The following is a 19,179-nucleotide window of genomic DNA, read 5'->3' on the forward strand; positions in this document are numbered from 1 at the left end:
AGTTCCATATTCTATAATATGGACAATTCAGAAGATTATTATGCTCAATACTAATCCTACTTGGAAAATTCTCCCAATTTAGATAATCAAAACACCCAAAATCCAACCCAGAATGTTTCACCAAATCTCCAAACTTCTCCAATTCATCCAACTCCTCTACATCATAATAATCAACATCACTAATTTCCTCTTGACTCACAAATTTATTACCACCCCGGATACTATCAGCCATAAAATATTATGTCGGTTAATCCTCCAATGAGGCCAAACTACTACTCCTGTGCTCCGTATCCCCATGAACCATATAAAGTTCATGATAATTCAAGAAGGGAAAACTTTGGAGGTAGTAGCGTACACCAAGATTTCGAAACTCCAGGTTCGGGTAGTGAGCCTCAAACTCCTCAACATGAAATCAGTGAAGAGGACAACATCGAAGTGGTCGAAAAAAATAATATGAAAGGGAAGAGCAAAGGTGAAAAAAGGCTTAAGTGGAGTCCAATACAAGATACAGATTTGTGCTTTGCTTGGTTAACAACTTCGAATGATGGTGTAAAGGGAACTGATCAATCGTTCAATAATTACTGGGAAAATATTGTGGCTTACTACAACCAATATAGGAAGGAGGGTACAGTAATGACCCTAAATCAAGCCTCCAATCATTGGTATAAAATGAGTGCCGATGTTTCCAAATTTAATGGTTGTTACATACAGGTGGCAGATAGCCACCCAAGTGGTCATGATGATGATCAAATCATGGCTATGGCCTTGGATCTTTGGAGAAGTCGTTGCGACAGGAAATTTGCTTATTTACATTCTTGGAAAATTCTTAAAGAGCAACCGAAATGGTAACAATTTGCAAAAAAGGAAGATCGTTCTTCAAAGAGAACAAAGAATTCTGTCTGTGGTACGTACACTTCATCATCCTCAAACCCTGATGCTAGCGAAAACGATAATGTTGTTGAGGTTATGGATGTTAGACCACCAGGTCAAAAGGCAGCTAAAACAGCAGCAAGAGGTAAGGGAAAGGCAAAGAACAAAAAGACTAATCCAGAAGATACGGAAACCTGGAGCAAGTTTGAAGAGCTCCAAGCTAAAAAAAATGTCATTGTATGAAGAACGCATTCGTGTGCAAGATTTTGAGCTTCTGTGTAAGGACACTTCAAACTTGGACGAAAATGCTCGAAAAAATCATGAATCAGTGTGCCAATACATTAGAACTAAGTACGAAATTTAGTTTAAACTAATCTTTTAGTAATTGACTTTATGCTATGCTTGATTAATATATAAGTATTTGTATGGATCTTTATGTAATAGTCCTATTAGTTATGTTTACTTAGTATCTAATTGAAAGTCTTTATGTAATGGAAATTAGTAGTTTGGATATAGTGGCTGGAATCTACCCGTTTGGATTTAGTGATTGGAAACTAGTCGTTTTGATGTAATGGTTGGAAACTAGCCGTTTGAAATTAGTGGTTGGAAACTAGCCGTTTGAATTTAGTTGTTGGCAACTAGGTCTTTGGATTTAGTGGTTGGAAACTAGCCGTTTGGAATCAATTTTCTCTCTATATATATAGGTCATATCTATTGTAAAGATTCACAACTCATAGTTCATCTTCTCAATTTTCTCTCTTTATACCTACATTACTAATCTCCTCAAAATGTCTGATAATCCAAGCTCATCAAATAATACTGATTGGATGAAGGAGATGGATGATGAATTTTGGGACGACACTGACTAGCAAATGGGGCTTTACTTATATGAACAAATTTCAAATCCGCCTAGATCAATCGTTCCCCGGGATCGTGAAGGTGGTGCAGCATGCCTCTATCGAGACTACTTTTCTCCATAACCCGTATATCCTGCGTCAACATTTCGAAGACGGATTAGGATGAGGAGGGAACTGTTCATGCGTATAGTAGATGCACTTCAAAGTAAGTCACCATTTTTCAAGCAAAGGAGTGATGCAGCTAATAAAGTAGGTTTGTCTCCACTTCAAAAATGCACCGCAACTATTCGCATACTTGCTTATGCAACCCCTGTTGATGCTCTTGATGAGTATATTAAAATCGGTGAGAGCACTGTTATTGGATGTTTATTTAAATTTTGTCGTACTATTATAGAAGTTTTTTGAGGGGTTTACATGAGAAAACCGACTTATGATGATGTTCAGCGACTGCTAAAGTTGCATGAAGAGTGTCATGGTTTTCCTGGCATGCTTGGTAGTCTTGATTGCATGTATTGGGCTTCGAAAAATTGTCCGGTCGGATGGAAATGTCAGTACACACGAGGTGACTACGGACATCCTACAATAATGCTTGAAACAGTCACCTCGGTGGACCTTTGGATATGGCATGCATTTTTTGGTGTGGCTGGTTCGAACAACGACCTTAATGTCTTGAGTAGATCAAACTTGTTTCAGGAGAGTCTACAAGGAGTTTCTCCTGTAGTTCATTTCACTATTAATGGTAGTGACTACAATATGGGGTACTACCTTACAGATGGTATATATCCTGAATGGGCTGCTTTCGTTAAAAGCTTCCCACACCCTCAAGACCCCAAAAGAATATGTTTCAAACGTAAACATGAAAGTGCAAGAAAAGATGTGGAGAGAGCATTTGGAGTACTTCAAGCCCGTTTTGCAATAGTTTGTGGACCAGCACGATGTTGGCATAAAAGTAAACTCCACGATATTATGGAAGCATGTATTATATTGCATAATATGATTGTTGAAGATGAGAGACACACATATTCGCGAAACTTTCCCGACGATGATTTCTCACCACATGTTGAGGACGTTCAACATGGACATGTTCAAGATTTTCAAGCATATCTCGCAAGGGATGTAGCCATCCGGGATAGACAAATGCATCATCAACTCAAAGCGGATCTTGTCGAACACGTTTGGACACGTTTTGGAAGCCAAGATGATAATTGATGTGTTGTTTTTTAAATTCCTAGTTATTGTTGTTTAAATTCCTAAATATGCCATGTTGTTCTTTTCCTTCAAAAAATTTATGGCTTTGTAATTCAAGCGTATATTCAGATTTTTAATTAATTTTTAATCGTTCTTTTACAATTTCTTTTTTCCAATTTGTGTTTTTATTTTCTCTTTTATAAATTTTATATGTACTAAAAATTTATCTACAATTTAGTTCTAATTAATAATAAGTGAGCATTGTGTCAAAAATAAAATACAAAAGATAAATGACAAGTGAGACATACTCAAGCTAAATGGAGTTTGGCTAAACCATTGGAGGTGTTTTGGCTTAAAGTATAGTTTAGCTAGATAAATCTAGATGATACTTTTAGCCAAACTCTATTTTACTTACCATTGAAGTTGCTGTAAAGGAACACCAACTAACTCATTTGTGATGCTCTTAGACAACTCCACAAGGCCCTAACAGTACTTACCTCCCACGCAAAATCAAAACCTTCCTCTACCTGTTCAGTGTTCATTGTTCATTGTTCATTGTTCATTGTTCAGCATCTTACTCCGTCAAAATACTCCACCATTATCAATTTATCATCTCTCTCTCTGTCTCTCTTTCTTTTTCTCCAAAACTCCAATGGAGAAACTATGGCGACCTGTAACTCGCTCACTCGACACTCACCTAAAATCCATCTTTCTCTCTCCTCTTAAACCCTCCCCTTCCTTCCTCTTCTCCTCCTCCTCTTCCTCTTCCTCACCTCGCACTCTCACCACTCTCACCACTTTCTCCTCTCTACCCCTCTTTCTCTCTCCTCCGCAATTTTCTTCCGTCAAAAACCTAATTCTTCCCAAACTTTCTTCCACCCTCATTTGCTGCAATTTGAGCGTAGTTCGCTGTTTCTCCTCTGTTTCTCCTTTAGATACCAATAGCTTCGAGTGGAATGAGCCGATTTTGTGTTCTGAAGTTGTTGAAACTGCTTCTTTTAGTGAGATGGATGATAATAGTGATCTTGATCCTCGTCCTTATATTCCTGTTCGCGCCTTTTTCTTCTCCACCAGGTTAATTTTATATCATTACCCATTCATTTTGTTCCAATGTCAATGTTTCGGCGTAATAGATTGTCAAATTTGATATGTTTTCGTTTCAAATGTGCTTTTTTCTCCAGAATTCATTTCATGGGAGAATAAATGTCATATGAACTGATTGTTTATTGTGTTCTGGGATGCACTTCACATACATTTCCGAAGATAGTATTAATTTCGAATTCATGAGAAAATCATGTGTTGATCAGTTTTATTAATTTTTAATGTTTCTAATTTTAGCTTGTTGTACTAAGTCTGTAGAGCTACATGTAATCTTATCTTTTTTTTGTTTTAATAATACCCTAAACAAAGAATTCAAAAGAAAGACTACAGGTCAGTTTGGTTTGACGTGGAAAATCAAATGAATATTCGTTTGTCTTTGTTTGGCTTGATGGAAAACTATGAAGCTTAGAAGGGGAAAATGGAGATGTTGGGAATGAGAGAGTGGAGGAAAATGTTTACAAAGGAATGGAGAACTCGTTTCTCTTTTTCAATAGCTTGTCAACCAAACAATGGAAAATAGGAAAAATAGTTTTTTTTTTTCCAAAACAAACAGAGCCTACATTTTTATGGACCTATGGTGTTTAGAAAAAATTACTTAGTGAACGATATGTGTGTTACTATAATTTAATTCCTTAACAATGATTTCCAATCAACTATGACTTTTTTTTTTTTATAGTGGTGGAGGGAGTGATTTTGAATTCCTTTCTCACTCTTTGCATAGATGCAAACTTTTATTGAATGTTAATTGTTTCCGGCATGTTAATTGAGGGTTGAAATGAATGACATAATTCTGAATTCGGGTTAAAGCATCTATTTCGTTAAGTAATGCCTATCTGTTAGAGTCATGAAGTTAGTGGTAGTTGCTTGATCTTCTGTTAATGGTGGTTATTTATCTCTCCTCGTAGTGTGGACTTGAAGAGCTTGGTGGATCTGAACAAGTCTAACTTTATCCCGCCTTCTTCAAGGATGACTAATTATGTTGTTTTGAAGTTTGGAGACCTTAAGCCTGAACCAAATGTGAGTTTTTGAATCATGTTCGCTTACTGCATGTGTTTGTTCAATTGTTTTCATTATTATCGATATTCTCCCTTTATTTTTTTAGGAATACTGTTGTATGTGTCATAGGGCAGCTAAGTTTGAGTTGAGTGAAATGGGTTCAATTGTTTTCATTATTATTGATATTCTCCCGCGTTCATGAGTCATGACTAATCATTTTGGCATGCGATATTTCCAACTGAATTCTTGATTCTGTGCTGGAATATGGATACCTTTTTCGCTTTTGGCTTTTTATATGTTTGAAGAATCAGCTGAAAGGATTCAAAGAGTTTAGCACAAAGAACTTTGCAGGAGATACATTTCAAAAGATGTATTTGCCTGTGCTTGAATTTAATTACTGAAAGGTACCTGTCGGGACCCTGATTAGCCACTTGGCCTGATGCTGTAATTTTTTTGGAGTGTGGCTGAGTTGATGTTAAAGTACAACATTTCTGTTTCTGTTCATTGTCTGGAAGCCCATTTTCGGGGTTGCATTGCACTCTGCTCAAATAAATATATATATGTACCCAATGAGCATAGATGAACTAGTTTTAGTTTCAGAACAAATAGTTAACGATGTGAATATGAGATCGACATGTAATTAGCTGTACTCTGTGTTACATTTACATGTTCCTAATGGAGATGGAGGTTGAAAATGTTAGGTATTTCTTTGACTTACTGAAGCTGCATCCTAGAACTTGAAATGTGACTTTCCCTATATATCACTGAGATTGTGGTTCTACAGAATTTGATAGTCACTTTAGGTCTCAAATCGAAAGAATTCCTCAAGTTTGTTTGGTTTCTTTAAGAATTCTTTGCTTGGACGTGATCCTGACTTCTTCTTCATATAAGTTGTTCATCGCATTTATTCTTCTTGGGTTTGTTCGAGATTTTTGTGATGATGTGATGTCCCACCAGATGCTCAAGTGAGGGACAAAGAGTTGTCTGACATTTTTCGTGCCTTTCTACTGATCATCTAATTTTGCCATTGACTGGATCAATTTTAATGTGCTCAACATTTGTTGTTTGAATCTGGTGAAGGTGCCAGGGATTATAGGCATACACCACTTTGCCTTTAGGTGATGATAAGTCTTTGTTTGGTTAGGCATGTAGAAAAGTGATGATACTAAAAAACCTCATGACCAGCATACTATGCATACCACAAATTCTTTAGCCTTTTTGTGTCATAGTTATCACTCTTATCCATAAGGCATGGGATTTCTGAACTTCTGAGAATCATTGTAAATGTGTGTGGCCGTAAGTAAAGGAAATGTGAAATCCATTTACCATTTCAGAGATTTCCTTTACGTGACACTCGCTATATCCTCACCATTCCTTCTAAGCTTATGCTCCAACTATGCGACTCATTTATCATCCATTTTCTCTAGTCTCACCTCTTACTGAGGGCAATCTTATAGTTCTTTGAACTTCTGATCCTCTCTAGTCTATAAGGAATCTTAGAGAGATAGTAAGTTAATAATTGGACCAAAGTCATGTTTGACTGTTTGCTTCTTATATACTCATGGAACGACTTTTTTGATTGAAAAAGCTCACTAGGACAGGCCACAAGGACATGCTTGAAAACAATAAAGAATGAAAGGTTTGGAGTTGTTGGGCTTGTTTTCTTCACCTAATATCCCTCTTGGTTCTTAGTTTATATCAAAGAAATTTAAACACATTTTTGGCCTAATTGTTTTGTAAGCATATAACGGAGATGGTAAAAAGTACTAATTCTACTACATAATTTATATGGAGACTTGTATTTGATTTATTTTTCCCTGTTTTTTGTTGTACGTGACACACAACCATACAAATTTAAAATCGTGGACTTTGGACTCCAAAAGTTTTAGTTAAGTCTAGTACTCTAGTTCGAAATATTTCCAACTCGAACGCTTCTCCAAATTGAGACAAAATTTTTCCTAAGTCAGTTTGGACTTGGACAAAACTTGCAACTTTTGTGATTTCACGTACGTCCGTAGATAAGGTAAGATCATATTGGTTCAATCAATTTTTTCTAGAAAACTTCTTATTTTGACCTTATAGGTTTTAGAGAAATGCAAACCTTATGGATCAAATAAAACTAAAAAGCGACATCACATCAGATGAAAAAAAGTACAGTTGAGGTCGGCTTTTTCTAGTTTGATTATCAGGTTAGGGGAGAGAGATTAGGGTAGAGGGTAATTAAGGATTAGTGGATTTATTCGGTGAATTAGTAGTAAATGACTAACGGAGTTAACAATTGTTAGTCATTAAGGGAATCCTGTGTGTGTGTTTTAAAATTGGGTGGTATATAATAGATCTGACCCTTGTAGGGGTATATGGTGAATAATTTTTTTTTCCAGGGGGTATATGGTAAAAAAAACAGTAAAAACTCATATTTAAAATGCAAAAGGCCAAAATCTAGAAAACAAAGAGCTTCAATTTGTTTCTCGTAAGTCGTAAATGAAGTCAGCGACTTCCTTTCTTGGGTAAAACCGTAAAAGTAAGTAGTTTGTACTTGATCAATAAGCAGAGGAAGTCTTATGATCTCATTGTATTGAACGATTCCGGTTGCTTTATTGCTGCCTCCGCTCCTCTCTCTTACACCAAAAAGAACTTTAGTTAAAAAAGACAAAGAAGACATATATCTTATATGACCGTTGAACCTTGCTCAAATCTTCCCTGCACTAGGGGAGAGATCGTAAAGAAGACAAGACGGCAATGGTTGTTGTGGTATAAAATTCCTAAGACCACCCAGATGTTACGAGGGCTTACGATCCTTTGAGTGTTGGAGACCTTCATGCCTTTTGCTTGATTTCTTATGTCTAATTTATTGAATTTGAAAAGTTGTGGTCTTGAATAATGGCAGATGGTAGATTATGAAGATCGCAAAAGACGAACAAAAGTGATAATGAGAGTAGAAGAATCGAGATGGATCAGTGAGAGTAGAGGGGGAGGAGAGAGTTGAGAGGAGTTAAAGAAAAGAGGCAAAAGAAGTATTAGTTTTTTCGGCCCATTTGGTTGGTGGTCATAAAAAGTGGTAATGGTTAATGAAATTTAGTGTAAATGTGTAAAGAAGTTTGCTAAGAACCAAGATGACTCTTAGCTAATTTTTCAGCATAACAGTAGATTTAGAGGAAGTAAGAAGAATTACTAATGAACTTTAAAGAGAAAACTACTAAGATATGATTGTATTGGTGATAACCACCAATTACAACCTAACCAACATTCGAGAGGTTGGAGCTCTCCCAAGTAACCATTTCCCTACTTATCAATTTTCAAGATACCTTTTCCATTCACAGTTGCTCTATATTTATACTACTCCCCTTAGCAAACTACCCAACTTATTCCCCAAGTAAACTAAAGAGATAATATCTAAAATACCCCTACAATATTAGTTCTTACCAAAGTTCTCATGTCAATGACCATGGGAATGAAACTTTATCACAAAACATGGGTTTCCCTTTATAAATTTCTATTACCACCCAATACCATTTTCCCAAGTGGTAATGGATAGTAATGAGATTTTAGGAAGAAAATGAATATCTTGGGATGGAGTAGCATTACCATAGGTAATGACATTGGATTTCTAGTACAAATTTATACTATAATGCATTACCATTCCCACCATTTATGACCTCTTACCAAATGGGCCGTTAGGGTTTTTTCTATTTACCATCACCTAATTAGTATCTTTACCACTTATTAGTTCTGGGTGTAATATTTGGGTTGGAGGCTGCACAAATTTCGACTCTGACCCGACTCCTATTCGCAGTAGGATCTTTAGTGGACTCGAATCCGGATTTTTTTTTTTTCCAGGATTCGGATCGGACTTCTTCCTTCGTATCGGATTCGGTCTCAATCGCCATACCTAATTAAAAGGAAGCGGAGGGAGTAACTACTTGGGTGAAGTATGATTTTATGAATGCCTGCGTGCTGCTATGTTAACCAACTGTCTATATTCCAGCTTGGACATGTGAGATGAAGCAAATTAAACCTGTGCTTCTTTATTTAGGGAGTGGGTGCTACCTTAAGTGGAAGTGACTGTGGCTACATGGTGGTTTTCCAGTATGGCTCAATTGTCTTGTTCAATGTTCGTGATCATGAAGTTGATGGCTACTTGAAAATTGTGGAAAGACATGCATCTGGCTTGCTTCCAGAAATGAGAAAGGATGGTTGGTTTCGCAAACTTAAATCGATTTTTACAGTATTTGGAATGTATTATGTAATATATATTTGATTGTGCTCTTTATAAGCTGTAATTTCCGCTCAATTATATGCATATCCTTCAGGGTCTCCCCTTGCTTTCCTTTGGTTTCCATGTCTGTTCTCTCCGTGTCTTCTTTTCTTTTCGTCTTTTTGCTATTTCATTACTTATTTTGGGTTACTGCTTGATTGCTTAAATATTCTGAAGAGGTCATATGAGTAATATCCTGATAGGTTGGCTTCACTTCCACTGGACGGTTTTAAGAGAAATATGCTTTTTATAAACAATTATACATGCCTGGCCTGGTAAATTTGATTTATATTTTATAAAGATATTACTCATCCCCTCCTTTTCCCACTTTCTCTGCTTCCTTAATCCTTACACCCCCATAATTTCCTTGTGTATGCGTTTCTTTAATTTTCTAGTAATCTTGGAGCACTTGCTTCTGAACAAATGCCTGCCTCTCATAAACTTGTGTGGGTGTTTTTAATTTTAACAAAGCTATTTCTTCTTTCTTATGTTAGTAAATTATTAATAAGCTTTTTATTTCTTCTTTTTCTTTCTAACTTTTTTTACAAGACTTGTGAAGCACGTATTAGAAAACCTTTTTGTTTTGTTGTACTTAATCGGTGCTTTTGAATCATTTACTTGCTACTAAAACGATAATCGGGTGTGACACATGTCAAGTTTTCATTAAAACCTCGCCAATCATTTTTAAGTATTATCTTTAAGGGAAATTTAATTGTTTCAGAAACATTTTATTACTGAATTGATAATCTATATTCTATTGTTTAGTTAATCAAGCTATCCAATACTCCTATAATCCCTATTAAGTTAATCTTCTTCTTATTGAAAATCTTGGATAATCTATTGTTTGATAATATATTGGATAGCTAAACTAATTAACTAAAGCAATCTAATACTCCTATTATTTAGTAGTTTTTAGCAGAATCTTTATTATATTTACCAATCTTATGGTGAACTTAATTTCTAAAATTCTGAATGCCTACGTATCAGTATTTGTATACAACTAATAAGTTATCTAAGGCAATGCACTATTAAATTTCAATTTAATATTTTTTTTTCTTGGGGGGAGGGGGTGAGGTGGTTCATGTTATGAACTCAAACAGGGAAAAAAAATGCGCTCGCGGTCGCGTTCGCGGGAACGGTCGCGTTGTCGCGGGAACGGCTTGTAACGGCGAAATAGAACGTTTCGCGGCCGACGCGGCGTGAATTTTTTTTAAAAAATCACATTAATATGTTTTAACCTTATTTGCATTTTTATAGTTTATGAAGCATTATTACAACATAATATAGCCAAATCTAATAGAATATCATGTTTCCTCAACTATATACTTAAATCATAAAAAAAATTTGGCCAATGTTTGAAAAGAACGGATGTAACGGGGATAAAATCGTTCTAACGCGGCGAGTTCGCGTTACGGAACGGACAAACGCGGCGAGAAGTACGTGAATTTTATTATGGCGTTCCGTAACGGGATTTCGCGGAACGGCAAATCCAAAATCCGTTACAGAACGGCCGTTCTGTAACGGGACGGGAGAGTTTTAATTCCCTGAACTCAAAACTAACTTGCCACAAGAAAGTAAGAAATAAGAAATTGCAAACAATTTAGGGAAGATTAGAAGGCATGATTGTATTGAATTTGGTTTGCTCAATACAATCTGCCCACTTTTTAGACGTGGGAACTTCCCAAAGCTTCTCTCTTTACAATTCAGAATTCCCTCCTTTACAATTTTACGTGCTTTCTTCACTATATAGCATTCACTATATTGTTTTTCATGACTTATTCAATAAATAATCAAAAGGCCTTTTAGTCATCAACTCTATTACCTGGATTCGACAAATTTTGCCAAATACTAGTGTCGGTATGACACAACGCCGACACGAAATCTGTGTTAGATCCGCAAGTTTCATACGGACACGGCTAGACCCTAGATGCTAAAATCCAAGAGTTCAAATGCAATGAGAAGAGAAGAAGAGCAAAACTCACCTCGACTCGTCGACTGGAGCCACCGATCGCCGGAAGTCATTTTTTTCCGTTCTTCTTTATCTTTCTTCACTCCTCTTTCTTTTCTTCTTCTCTCTCTTCGACCTTCTTTTCTCTTCTTTGATCTTCTCGCTATTCAATCTTCTCTTCTTCTCTTACTCTCTCTCCGATCTTCTTTTCATGTGACTTATTTTCTTTTTTCCTTTTGTTTTTCCCTATACTCTCCTTTCCTTCTTCTAGCATGCTTTCTATTTTTTGAAATCACCGCTTTTGTTCTTCTTAGCCTATGGCCAGGTTGTTGTCCTTAATTTTATTGGTATATATTATCAATAGACATCATAAAATGTTATTTTTCGCATATTGTACCTTGTGTCCAGATTTCACCCCAGCGTCCCCATGTCCTGATCTTTTGGAAGTGTCGTACCCGACACTCGGATCCGTACCCATACTCGTCACTCCTAGACGAGTCCAGGTAACATAGGTCATCATATATAACTAGAACTTTTTGTGTGGTGCCTACATGATCTTTCCTCCCAAGTTTGGCATACTTCTGCAAGGTTGGGCTGACTTGACACTTTCCATGACACGCCACCCAAAGTGACACCTTGTCCTCAAGGTGGAAGTGAGAGAATCTTAGGGTGAAGACGGAAAAATCTTGCCTGAGTGACTTCAAACTTTGGTTGATGTATTCACTTGATCAAACACTTCCGTAGCATTGGAAACACTTCCCTCCACATCATGTCGTCAGTGAACTGGTGGTGTGCAGAAGCAGGCGCTGTCCAAATGGCCCTTTTAGAAACATGAAAGACTGTTTGTATTCTGATATGCTGTAATAGCTGGAGTTTGTATGCAACCTTCCACTGCACTGTGCCAATGTCCCGTTGTATCTTTGCAGAAAGTTCATCATTATTCATTAGCCATTTCCTACATCAAAAGACTCTTCCCTGCACTTATTATTCTCCTCTATCATTCACGTGCCTTTAAGTCATCTACTACACCCTTCCTCTCAAGAACTTTTCGTCCAATGCAGACATAGCTTTCTTCCCATTTACAAAGCAGAGCAACTTGGAGGATCCCTACTATAAAGAGCTTTGAATGGGAAACATTGAGTGGAAGCTGGTATGAAGCGTTGTACCAATAGTCAGCCCGAGGGAGCTCCTTAGACCATGGCAAGAATGGAGCGCCTAAGATAAGTTTCCCGACTTCTGTAAACAACCTCAGTTGCCATCTGACAAATTTAACTATATGACTGAGGATGATTGGCTGTCAGAACCCATGGAGTCTCACCTCGTTCAGTTCTCACTTTATCTTCATTCCTATAAATCACACAAATGCTCCATGTTAAATGTATGTTACGCTGTTTTGTTAATAGATTTGTGTATGAAGATTGTGGTGTGTGTTTGCGGGAGAGAGGGAGAGGGGAAATATCAGCATGCTGATTCATTCTCTTTTTGTCATTCAGAATATGAAGTAAGAGAGAAGCCAGCTCTAAGTACGTGGATGCAAGCTGGCCTTGATCACATAATGCTGCAATACTTGAACATTGATGGTATCCGTACTATTGGTAGTGTACTGGGTCAAAGTATTGCACTTGATTACTATGTCCGTCAGGTTAGTGTCTATTTGCTTATTAATTTAGCGCCCGTTCGGTATTATTGTGGTTTTCTGTTTTTTGGTTTTTTGATTTTCAAAGTAATATGATATATGTCCTACAATGAACTAAAAATTAGTCAAATTTATTGCGAACATGATAATTTTGAAAACCGACAACTAAAAAGTGAAAACCGCTTTTTCTGGTTTCCTGTTTATGGTTTTTAGTTTGCAAAAAAAAAGAAAACTGAAAACAAAAAACGATAACGAACGGACCCTTAAATTCTTGAAGTTTCTGGTTTATTGAGCCTGCTCTCAAACATTGTGATTTTCTGCTAGGTTGATGGAATGGTCGCAGAGTTCACTGACATAAACCGTGCAATGGAAAAAACCGGGACTTTTACTATGGAGAGAAAAAAGCTCTTTCAGCTAGTTGGGAAGGCAAATTCTAATCTGGCTGATGTGATTCTTAAACTTGGCCTATTTGAAAGGTGATTTTTTAAACTTTACCATTTTCATCTTCCATCAATGATACTACCTGCTTTTAGGCTTAACAGTTGATCAGTTTATGAAGTGGTATGAGCTTTTCTTGATAGTGATGAATATGCACAACTGTAGCTATTAAGCATAGAGGGAAACAGGGCAGTCACTATGGCTTGTTTCAATTGCTCAAAGGCCCTCTCTGCCTCCTCACCCCAATTAAAATTTAAAACTGTCCCTTTTGGAATGGGCTGTGAATGGCCACGCGGCATACTTCGCGACGAATTTCTGATAGTACTCGGTAAGACTTTGGAACCCATGGAGTTCTCTCGAATTCTTAGGTGGAGCCCACAGCCTAGTCCAATATTGCCTGCACTTTTTCCATGTCCATGGCTACCTGATCTGCAAAAACTACGTGCCCTAAGTATGGCACCTTTCTCTTCCCAATGTCACACTTACTCCTGTCTTAGCATACACTTCATGCTTAGCCTACATCTCCAAAACAATGGCTAGATGAATACGATGAGAAGCCTCATCCTTGCTATATATGAGAATATCATTAAAAAGGACTAGAATAAATTTGCACGAAAAAGGCTTCAATACTTCGTTCATTAGTGATTGGAAGGTAGCCGACGCTTTGGTGAGTTCAAAGAGCATGACAAGGAACTTGTAGTGTCCTTCGTGGGTCCGAAAAACGGTTTTGGAAATATCATCTTCCTTGACTCGATTTGATGGTACCCGACTTCAAATCCAATTTAGAGAAGATTGGAGACCCATGAAGCTCATCAAAGAGCCCGTAAATGACGGGCATCAGATATTTATTCGCTACCATAGCCCGGTTAAAGGCCTGTTAGTCAACCAGAAACGGCACGACCCATCCTTTTTCTTGACTAGCAAAACTGGGCTGGGAAAAGGGCTCCCAGAGGTTGGATTATGCCAACTCGCATTATGTCACCTATTATCTTTTCTATCTCGTCTTTTTTGGCTTTGAGGATATCGATATGGCCTCACCGATACCCGGCCTCGACCTTGTTTGAGCACAAATGAATGCTCCCTACACTCTGAAGGAAGGCCCTGGTGGTGCCACTAACCCCTCCGTCTCGTTATTATCTCCTTCACCTAAGTGATTCAATTCCACCCATAAACCTCCCTTTTTCATTTGGAGTGCTCGAAACATGGCCTTTAAAGATATTCTGGATTAAGCTAGTGAAGGATCTCTCTTAGTGTCACTAAGTAACTATTTTCTCCCCCACCTTAAATCTCATCTACTGTTGATTCCAATTTCTCATCATATTTCCTTATTGCTCCAACCATTGGATGCCTAGTATGACATCCCAATTGCCTCGCTGTAATGGTAATAAGTCTTGCAGATTGTCACTCCTTGCATTTCCAGCCTAACCCCCTTACATTCCCCTATTCCTTGCATTGCTTCTTCCCCAATGATACTTCTAAAACCCTTGGTGGAATCCATCGATATTTGCAGCTTTTAAATGGTGGAGAGGGATAAGAAATTTTGAGTGGCCCAGGGTAAACCATTACCAACTATCACTCTTCCCCTGTGATCACTCCAATCATCTTCATTGTCTTTGGATTTGAGAGCCCTACTATGGAGCTTAGTGAATTTTTTTTTGATACGGGATCAGTGGAAATTCTCCTTTTTCAGCTCCTCACAACGTGAAATCCCGAACTCTCCTTTGCCATCTAATGCCACTATCACGCTGCACTCTCGTTGTCGGCACGACCACTTATCATTGCGGTGGTATCATATACCTCGCTCCCTTTTGTATTGAGTTTCTTGGTCACTATGTCTCCTTATTGCTCTTGTAGGTGGGATGGGATTTCTTTGGGTGGTGGTTTTGATTTGGATGGTCGAGTGGTATAGGGTTTATTGTGTTTGGGCCTTAGTATCCATAGTAAGGGTTATGAATAGTGGGTTAGAATTTATGTGGGATTGGTAGAGTGGGTTGGAAACTTTTATCACTTGGGCCTTCATAATTGGGCTTTCTTTTGGATCCAGCTGCTAACTTGTCTTCGACCTGTATGGCCACATCCATGGCCTGGTCCACATTTCTAGGGTTTAGGAGCCTCAACTCAATTCTCTCATCCTCCTTCAACCCGTTTACAAAAGTCCCAAATCTCTTCCACTACGTTGTGGATTAGAAGTTGCCAACTCAATATATGACCACCGGAATTCCGCCACCGTGCCGTTGTGTTTGCCTCCTAACCACTATTCATGGAGAGAGCCAGCATGGTTGGCTAGAATTGCTTCAGCATCAACGACTCAGGTTCCTCCCATCTCTAAATCGGGAGCGTCGATACTCCTACCAGGAGGGCATCACCTCCCACCTCTTAACCGTTGCTTCGGCCTTTTCTCTTCACTTAAGTTATAAAAATTGAAGTATCGCTTCGCCCTCAAAATCCAACAATTTGGGTTGCGGTTGAGAATGGGCATGTCTAGCTTCCAGTACTGATTTCCACCCCCACCTCCGCCGTTGGAACCACCTCGTAATTGCCATTACTAGCCCGATACTCCCCTCCACAACAGTTGTGTGGGGGTCCACTAAACTCTTCCTTTCCTTTCTCTTCCTTCTAGGGTTTTGCATCTTCTGCTTGATGACGTCAACGGAGGCCCGCTCTTTGTCATGAAACTTAAGTTACCCTGTTTGCAACCTTCTCCACCATGGCTTCGTGATTTTCCCTGCTTCGGTTTGATTCTCATTTCCAACCTCATAGAGACTGCCTTCAAATCCTCCGAAATTTTTTTGGTGATTTGTTTGGGAGTCGCAGCAAGATGTCTGGCAATGGTGTTTTGCATCTGCTTAGCTCCCCCCACTGTGGTGGTCACCTCTTCAGTGATGGTGCCGTGGAGGTTGGAGAGTTGTTCCTCCATTTGTTCCATTCTCTGTAGGAGCCATGGAAGGTGGCTGCTCTGGTACCACTGTAAATGTTGCTGCCTTACAAGAATCAGATAAGTACAAGCAGAATACAAAGGAAGAAATTAGAGCAAGAGAGATTCTTTGATTTGATGAAAGATAAAAGGTAAATACAATGAAGTCTTTGAGTGACCGGACACACCACTAATTCCTGAGATAAAGAACAATTTTCTGAATGTCCTTGTTTCCTTACATATCTATTGCGTAATTTTAATACTGTCAAACAGAATCAGGTAGAAATTCCTGATTTACCCTTGCTGATATGGCGCCTCGAATAGATGAACCTCAATGGTGGCCTAGGGTGGGTTGGCTGGTCACTGGGTTCTATTACACTCTTAAAGATAGAGGTGCTAATGATGTTAATTTTGAGATGCTATCAAAATTAATGTTTGTAAAATTTGCAATTGAACTATTTTGGTGAAATTAAAGTGGACAAGTGTTAGCTTGACCACAATTTTTTGTTAACTTTTTGAAAAAAAATTAAGTAGCCATTTATGGAATACGAGCTACTTTTCCAAATTAAGTGAAGTATATATGCCAGAAGTGAACAATATTTATTGTATATCCTTTGCTTTGAAGGAGTACGCTAATACTCTCAACTGGTTGGGCTTCTTCAGTATAAGGAAGAAATATTTTATTGAAGCTTCCCGTTTCCTCTAATGTTCTAAAGTATTTCTTTCCTCTCAGACCTCAAGTCAACTTATGTTTAACTTTCTTTCCACTCCCTTTTTGCCTTGTTTATTTTACAGCGTTTACTTTCTAGAGCATTGAGATATTGATTTGGGGTGAAATTCGAAGTAGCTTCACTCAATCTGTCACATGCTGCAATTTAGACCTACAAATCTCAACAACAAGAAGACATTTTCCTTCTTAATACTAGTGCGTTTGGTTGGGAGTGGGGAAAAAAAAAGGGTCGCGTTGTCGTGGGAACGGCTTGTAACGGGAAAATAGAACATTTCGCGGCTGACGCGGCGTGGCGGCGTGGATATATTTAAAAAATTCACATTAATATGTAATGGAACGACCGTTTTGTAATGGAACGGGAGAGTTTTAATTCCCTGGTTGGGAGGCAATAGCTTCATAGGAATTTCCCATTTTCCTCCCTTTGCTTTGTTAGAGGGTGGGAAAGTAGTGCTTCCGAGGGTTATAATTTATCCTCTTTTTTGGTTGACTTGAAAATTTATTACCAATGGAAATTCATTTTTCATGAAAAAAATGATTCCCAAGGGAAAACACAGTTTGAAATTAGTTTTCCCTTGTTAAATAAGGTGAGGAATATCGCGTTATGTGCTTTAGAAAGAAGAATGTTTTCATCCTTGCAGTAGCTTTTCTTTCATCCATCACAAACTCAACAAAGGAAAATGGAAACATCGCTTATCTGGGAAAATGTTTTCCACCACAACATACAATCTGTCAAGGAATGTCGCATTTTCCGCATCCTCACCCTTCCACTTCCTCTCCTCCTCTTCACCCCCTTTCCTTCATTTTCATATTTCATCATTTTTCATTTTCTCTTTAACTTTTCGATCAAGAAACCGAAGAAAAGAAATTTAAACTTCATTTGCTTTTCCTGTAGAAAACCATTTACAGCTCAAAAATCATTTGTCCCCAAACAGACCATGTGTCTCCATCTCAGCTTCCCCCATCCACCTATAACTAGCATACAATTGATATCATTAGATCGTAAGTGAATTAAACTCCGTAAGGCAAGACTTAAAGCTGGGGAGGGTGTTGAAGGTCGTAAGGGTTTAAAATAACCTTGATCAGTGAACCTAAGCTGAACTTTGAACTCCAACAGTTGAAATTGAAATCTGCACATTAGGACCGTGAATCACATTGCAAAGGAGAGAAGAAGCCATTAGATTATGTTGCATCATTTGTTCAAGTGTGTGCGGTTGTCACACGATTGTCGAGAGGGACTCTGCACCTGCACAGCTGTCTCGTAATTGCAACTTCGCTATTCAACTCTCGCAAGGCACTAACAAGACATCCGAGCTATTCCCTCGGAACAAAATATAATGTTCTCTTTCTCAATTTGCTTTTCTGTTTGGTTGTTAGCAATCTTTAATTTCCTTTTGCATTTCTGAAAGAGATGTTATCTTCTGTTCATAGTTATTAGATAATGTGGGAATTACTGGTAGTTACTGTTGCTTGTTGACTTGTTCTTGCATTGATTAGTTGGATTTTTTTTTTTTGGCCTTGCAGATCAGATATTGCTTGGAAGGATGCAAAATATGCGCAGATCTGGGAATATCTTCGAGACGAATTTGAATTGACTCAGAGATTTGCCAGTCTTGACTTCAAATTGAAGTTTGTGGAGGTATGATACATCAACACGAGGATAAATCAAAATCCAATGTAGCTGCTTTTTTTTTTTTAACTAATGTTCATCTTCTTGAACAGCATAACATTCGGTTTCTACAAGAAATCTTACAGAACAGGAAGTCTGATTTTCTTGAGTGGCTCATCATCATATTGATTGGTGCTGAAATTCTCATCTCAGTGTATGATATTGCTCATAAGTCAGCCATAACTGTCCTTTAGCCGCTACTGGATAATTCTAAAGGTGGAAAGAGGGTCAGGATTTCTTCCATAGTAGGTCTTAAGTGTACATCTGCTGGTAGCTTGTTAATAAGACAACATATTTTTTGGATCTGCCTGTAAATTGATATCATATGATATGCTTTCCTTCTGTAAATTCTACCATTTACAGTTATAGTCTGACTGGTCCATGAATTTTGTTCTTAGGTTTTACTGTTTATTGAGATTAATATTTAGGAATATTAATTACTCAAGTCTAATAATGTACTAGAATTCTATAATGTTTTCGCCAGGTGCATTCTGCAGCTGTAATTGTGCTTAAATCTTTGACATCTTAATTAAAATTGATCGGAATTGTTGGGTTTTGATAAGTTTACAGAGTTTTGTCA

At 37.9% G+C, this 19,179-nt stretch overlaps 3 protein-coding genes across 3 annotated transcripts; all 3 read left to right on the forward strand.

The window, feature by feature from the left end:
• Positions 1–240: 240 nt before the first annotated feature.
• Positions 241–1,113, forward strand: LOC104906100 (glutathione S-transferase T2-like). Its single transcript, XM_010694816.1, has 2 exons — positions 241–845; positions 942–1,113. Exons 1-2 carry the CDS (start codon positions 241–243, stop codon positions 1,111–1,113), a joined length of 777 nt encoding a protein of 258 aa, XP_010693118.1.
• A 1,028-nt stretch (positions 1,114–2,141) lies between these two features.
• Positions 2,142–2,936, forward strand: LOC104906098 (uncharacterized). The gene has a single exon (XM_048639869.2). The coding sequence runs from the start codon at positions 2,142–2,144 to the stop codon at positions 2,934–2,936; it is 795 nt and encodes a 264-aa protein (XP_048495826.1).
• Positions 2,937–3,361: 425 nt separating this feature from the next.
• On the forward strand, positions 3,362–19,071 carry LOC104906077 (protein RETARDED ROOT GROWTH-LIKE). Its single transcript, XM_010694785.4, has 7 exons — positions 3,362–3,989; positions 4,922–5,033; positions 9,046–9,205; positions 12,709–12,857; positions 13,176–13,327; positions 18,455–18,569; positions 18,653–19,071. The coding sequence occupies exons 1-7, from the start codon at positions 3,568–3,570 to the stop codon at positions 18,791–18,793; spliced, it is 1,251 nt and encodes a 416-aa protein (XP_010693087.1). The 5' UTR covers positions 3,362–3,567; the 3' UTR covers positions 18,794–19,071.
• Positions 19,072–19,179: the final 108 nt, after the last annotated feature.

The sequence above is a fragment of the Beta vulgaris genome, chromosome 2, assembly GCF_026745355.1.
Source record: "Beta vulgaris subsp. vulgaris cultivar EL10 chromosome 2, EL10.2, whole genome shotgun sequence".
Taxonomy (NCBI): Eukaryota; Viridiplantae; Streptophyta; class Magnoliopsida; order Caryophyllales; family Amaranthaceae; genus Beta; species Beta vulgaris.

Coding starts and splice junctions, on each gene's coding strand:
- LOC104906100 (XM_010694816.1), top strand. CDS start 241: ATGTCGGTTAATCCTCCAATGAGGCCAAACTACTACTCCTGTGCTCCG. Junction 846..941: donor CTTAAAGAGCAACCGAAATG/GTAACAATTTGC, acceptor CCCTGATGCTAG/CGAAAACGATAATGTTGTTG.
- LOC104906098 (XM_048639869.2), top strand. CDS start 2,142: ATGAGAAAACCGACTTATGATGATGTTCAGCGACTGCTAAAGTTGCAT.
- LOC104906077 (XM_010694785.4), top strand. CDS start 3,568: ATGGAGAAACTATGGCGACCTGTAACTCGCTCACTCGACACTCACCTA. Junction 5,034..9,045: donor ACCTTAAGCCTGAACCAAAT/GTGAGTTTTTGA, acceptor TTCTTTATTTAG/GGAGTGGGTGCTACCTTAAG. Junction 18,570..18,652: donor TCAAATTGAAGTTTGTGGAG/GTATGATACATC, acceptor CTTCTTGAACAG/CATAACATTCGGTTTCTACA.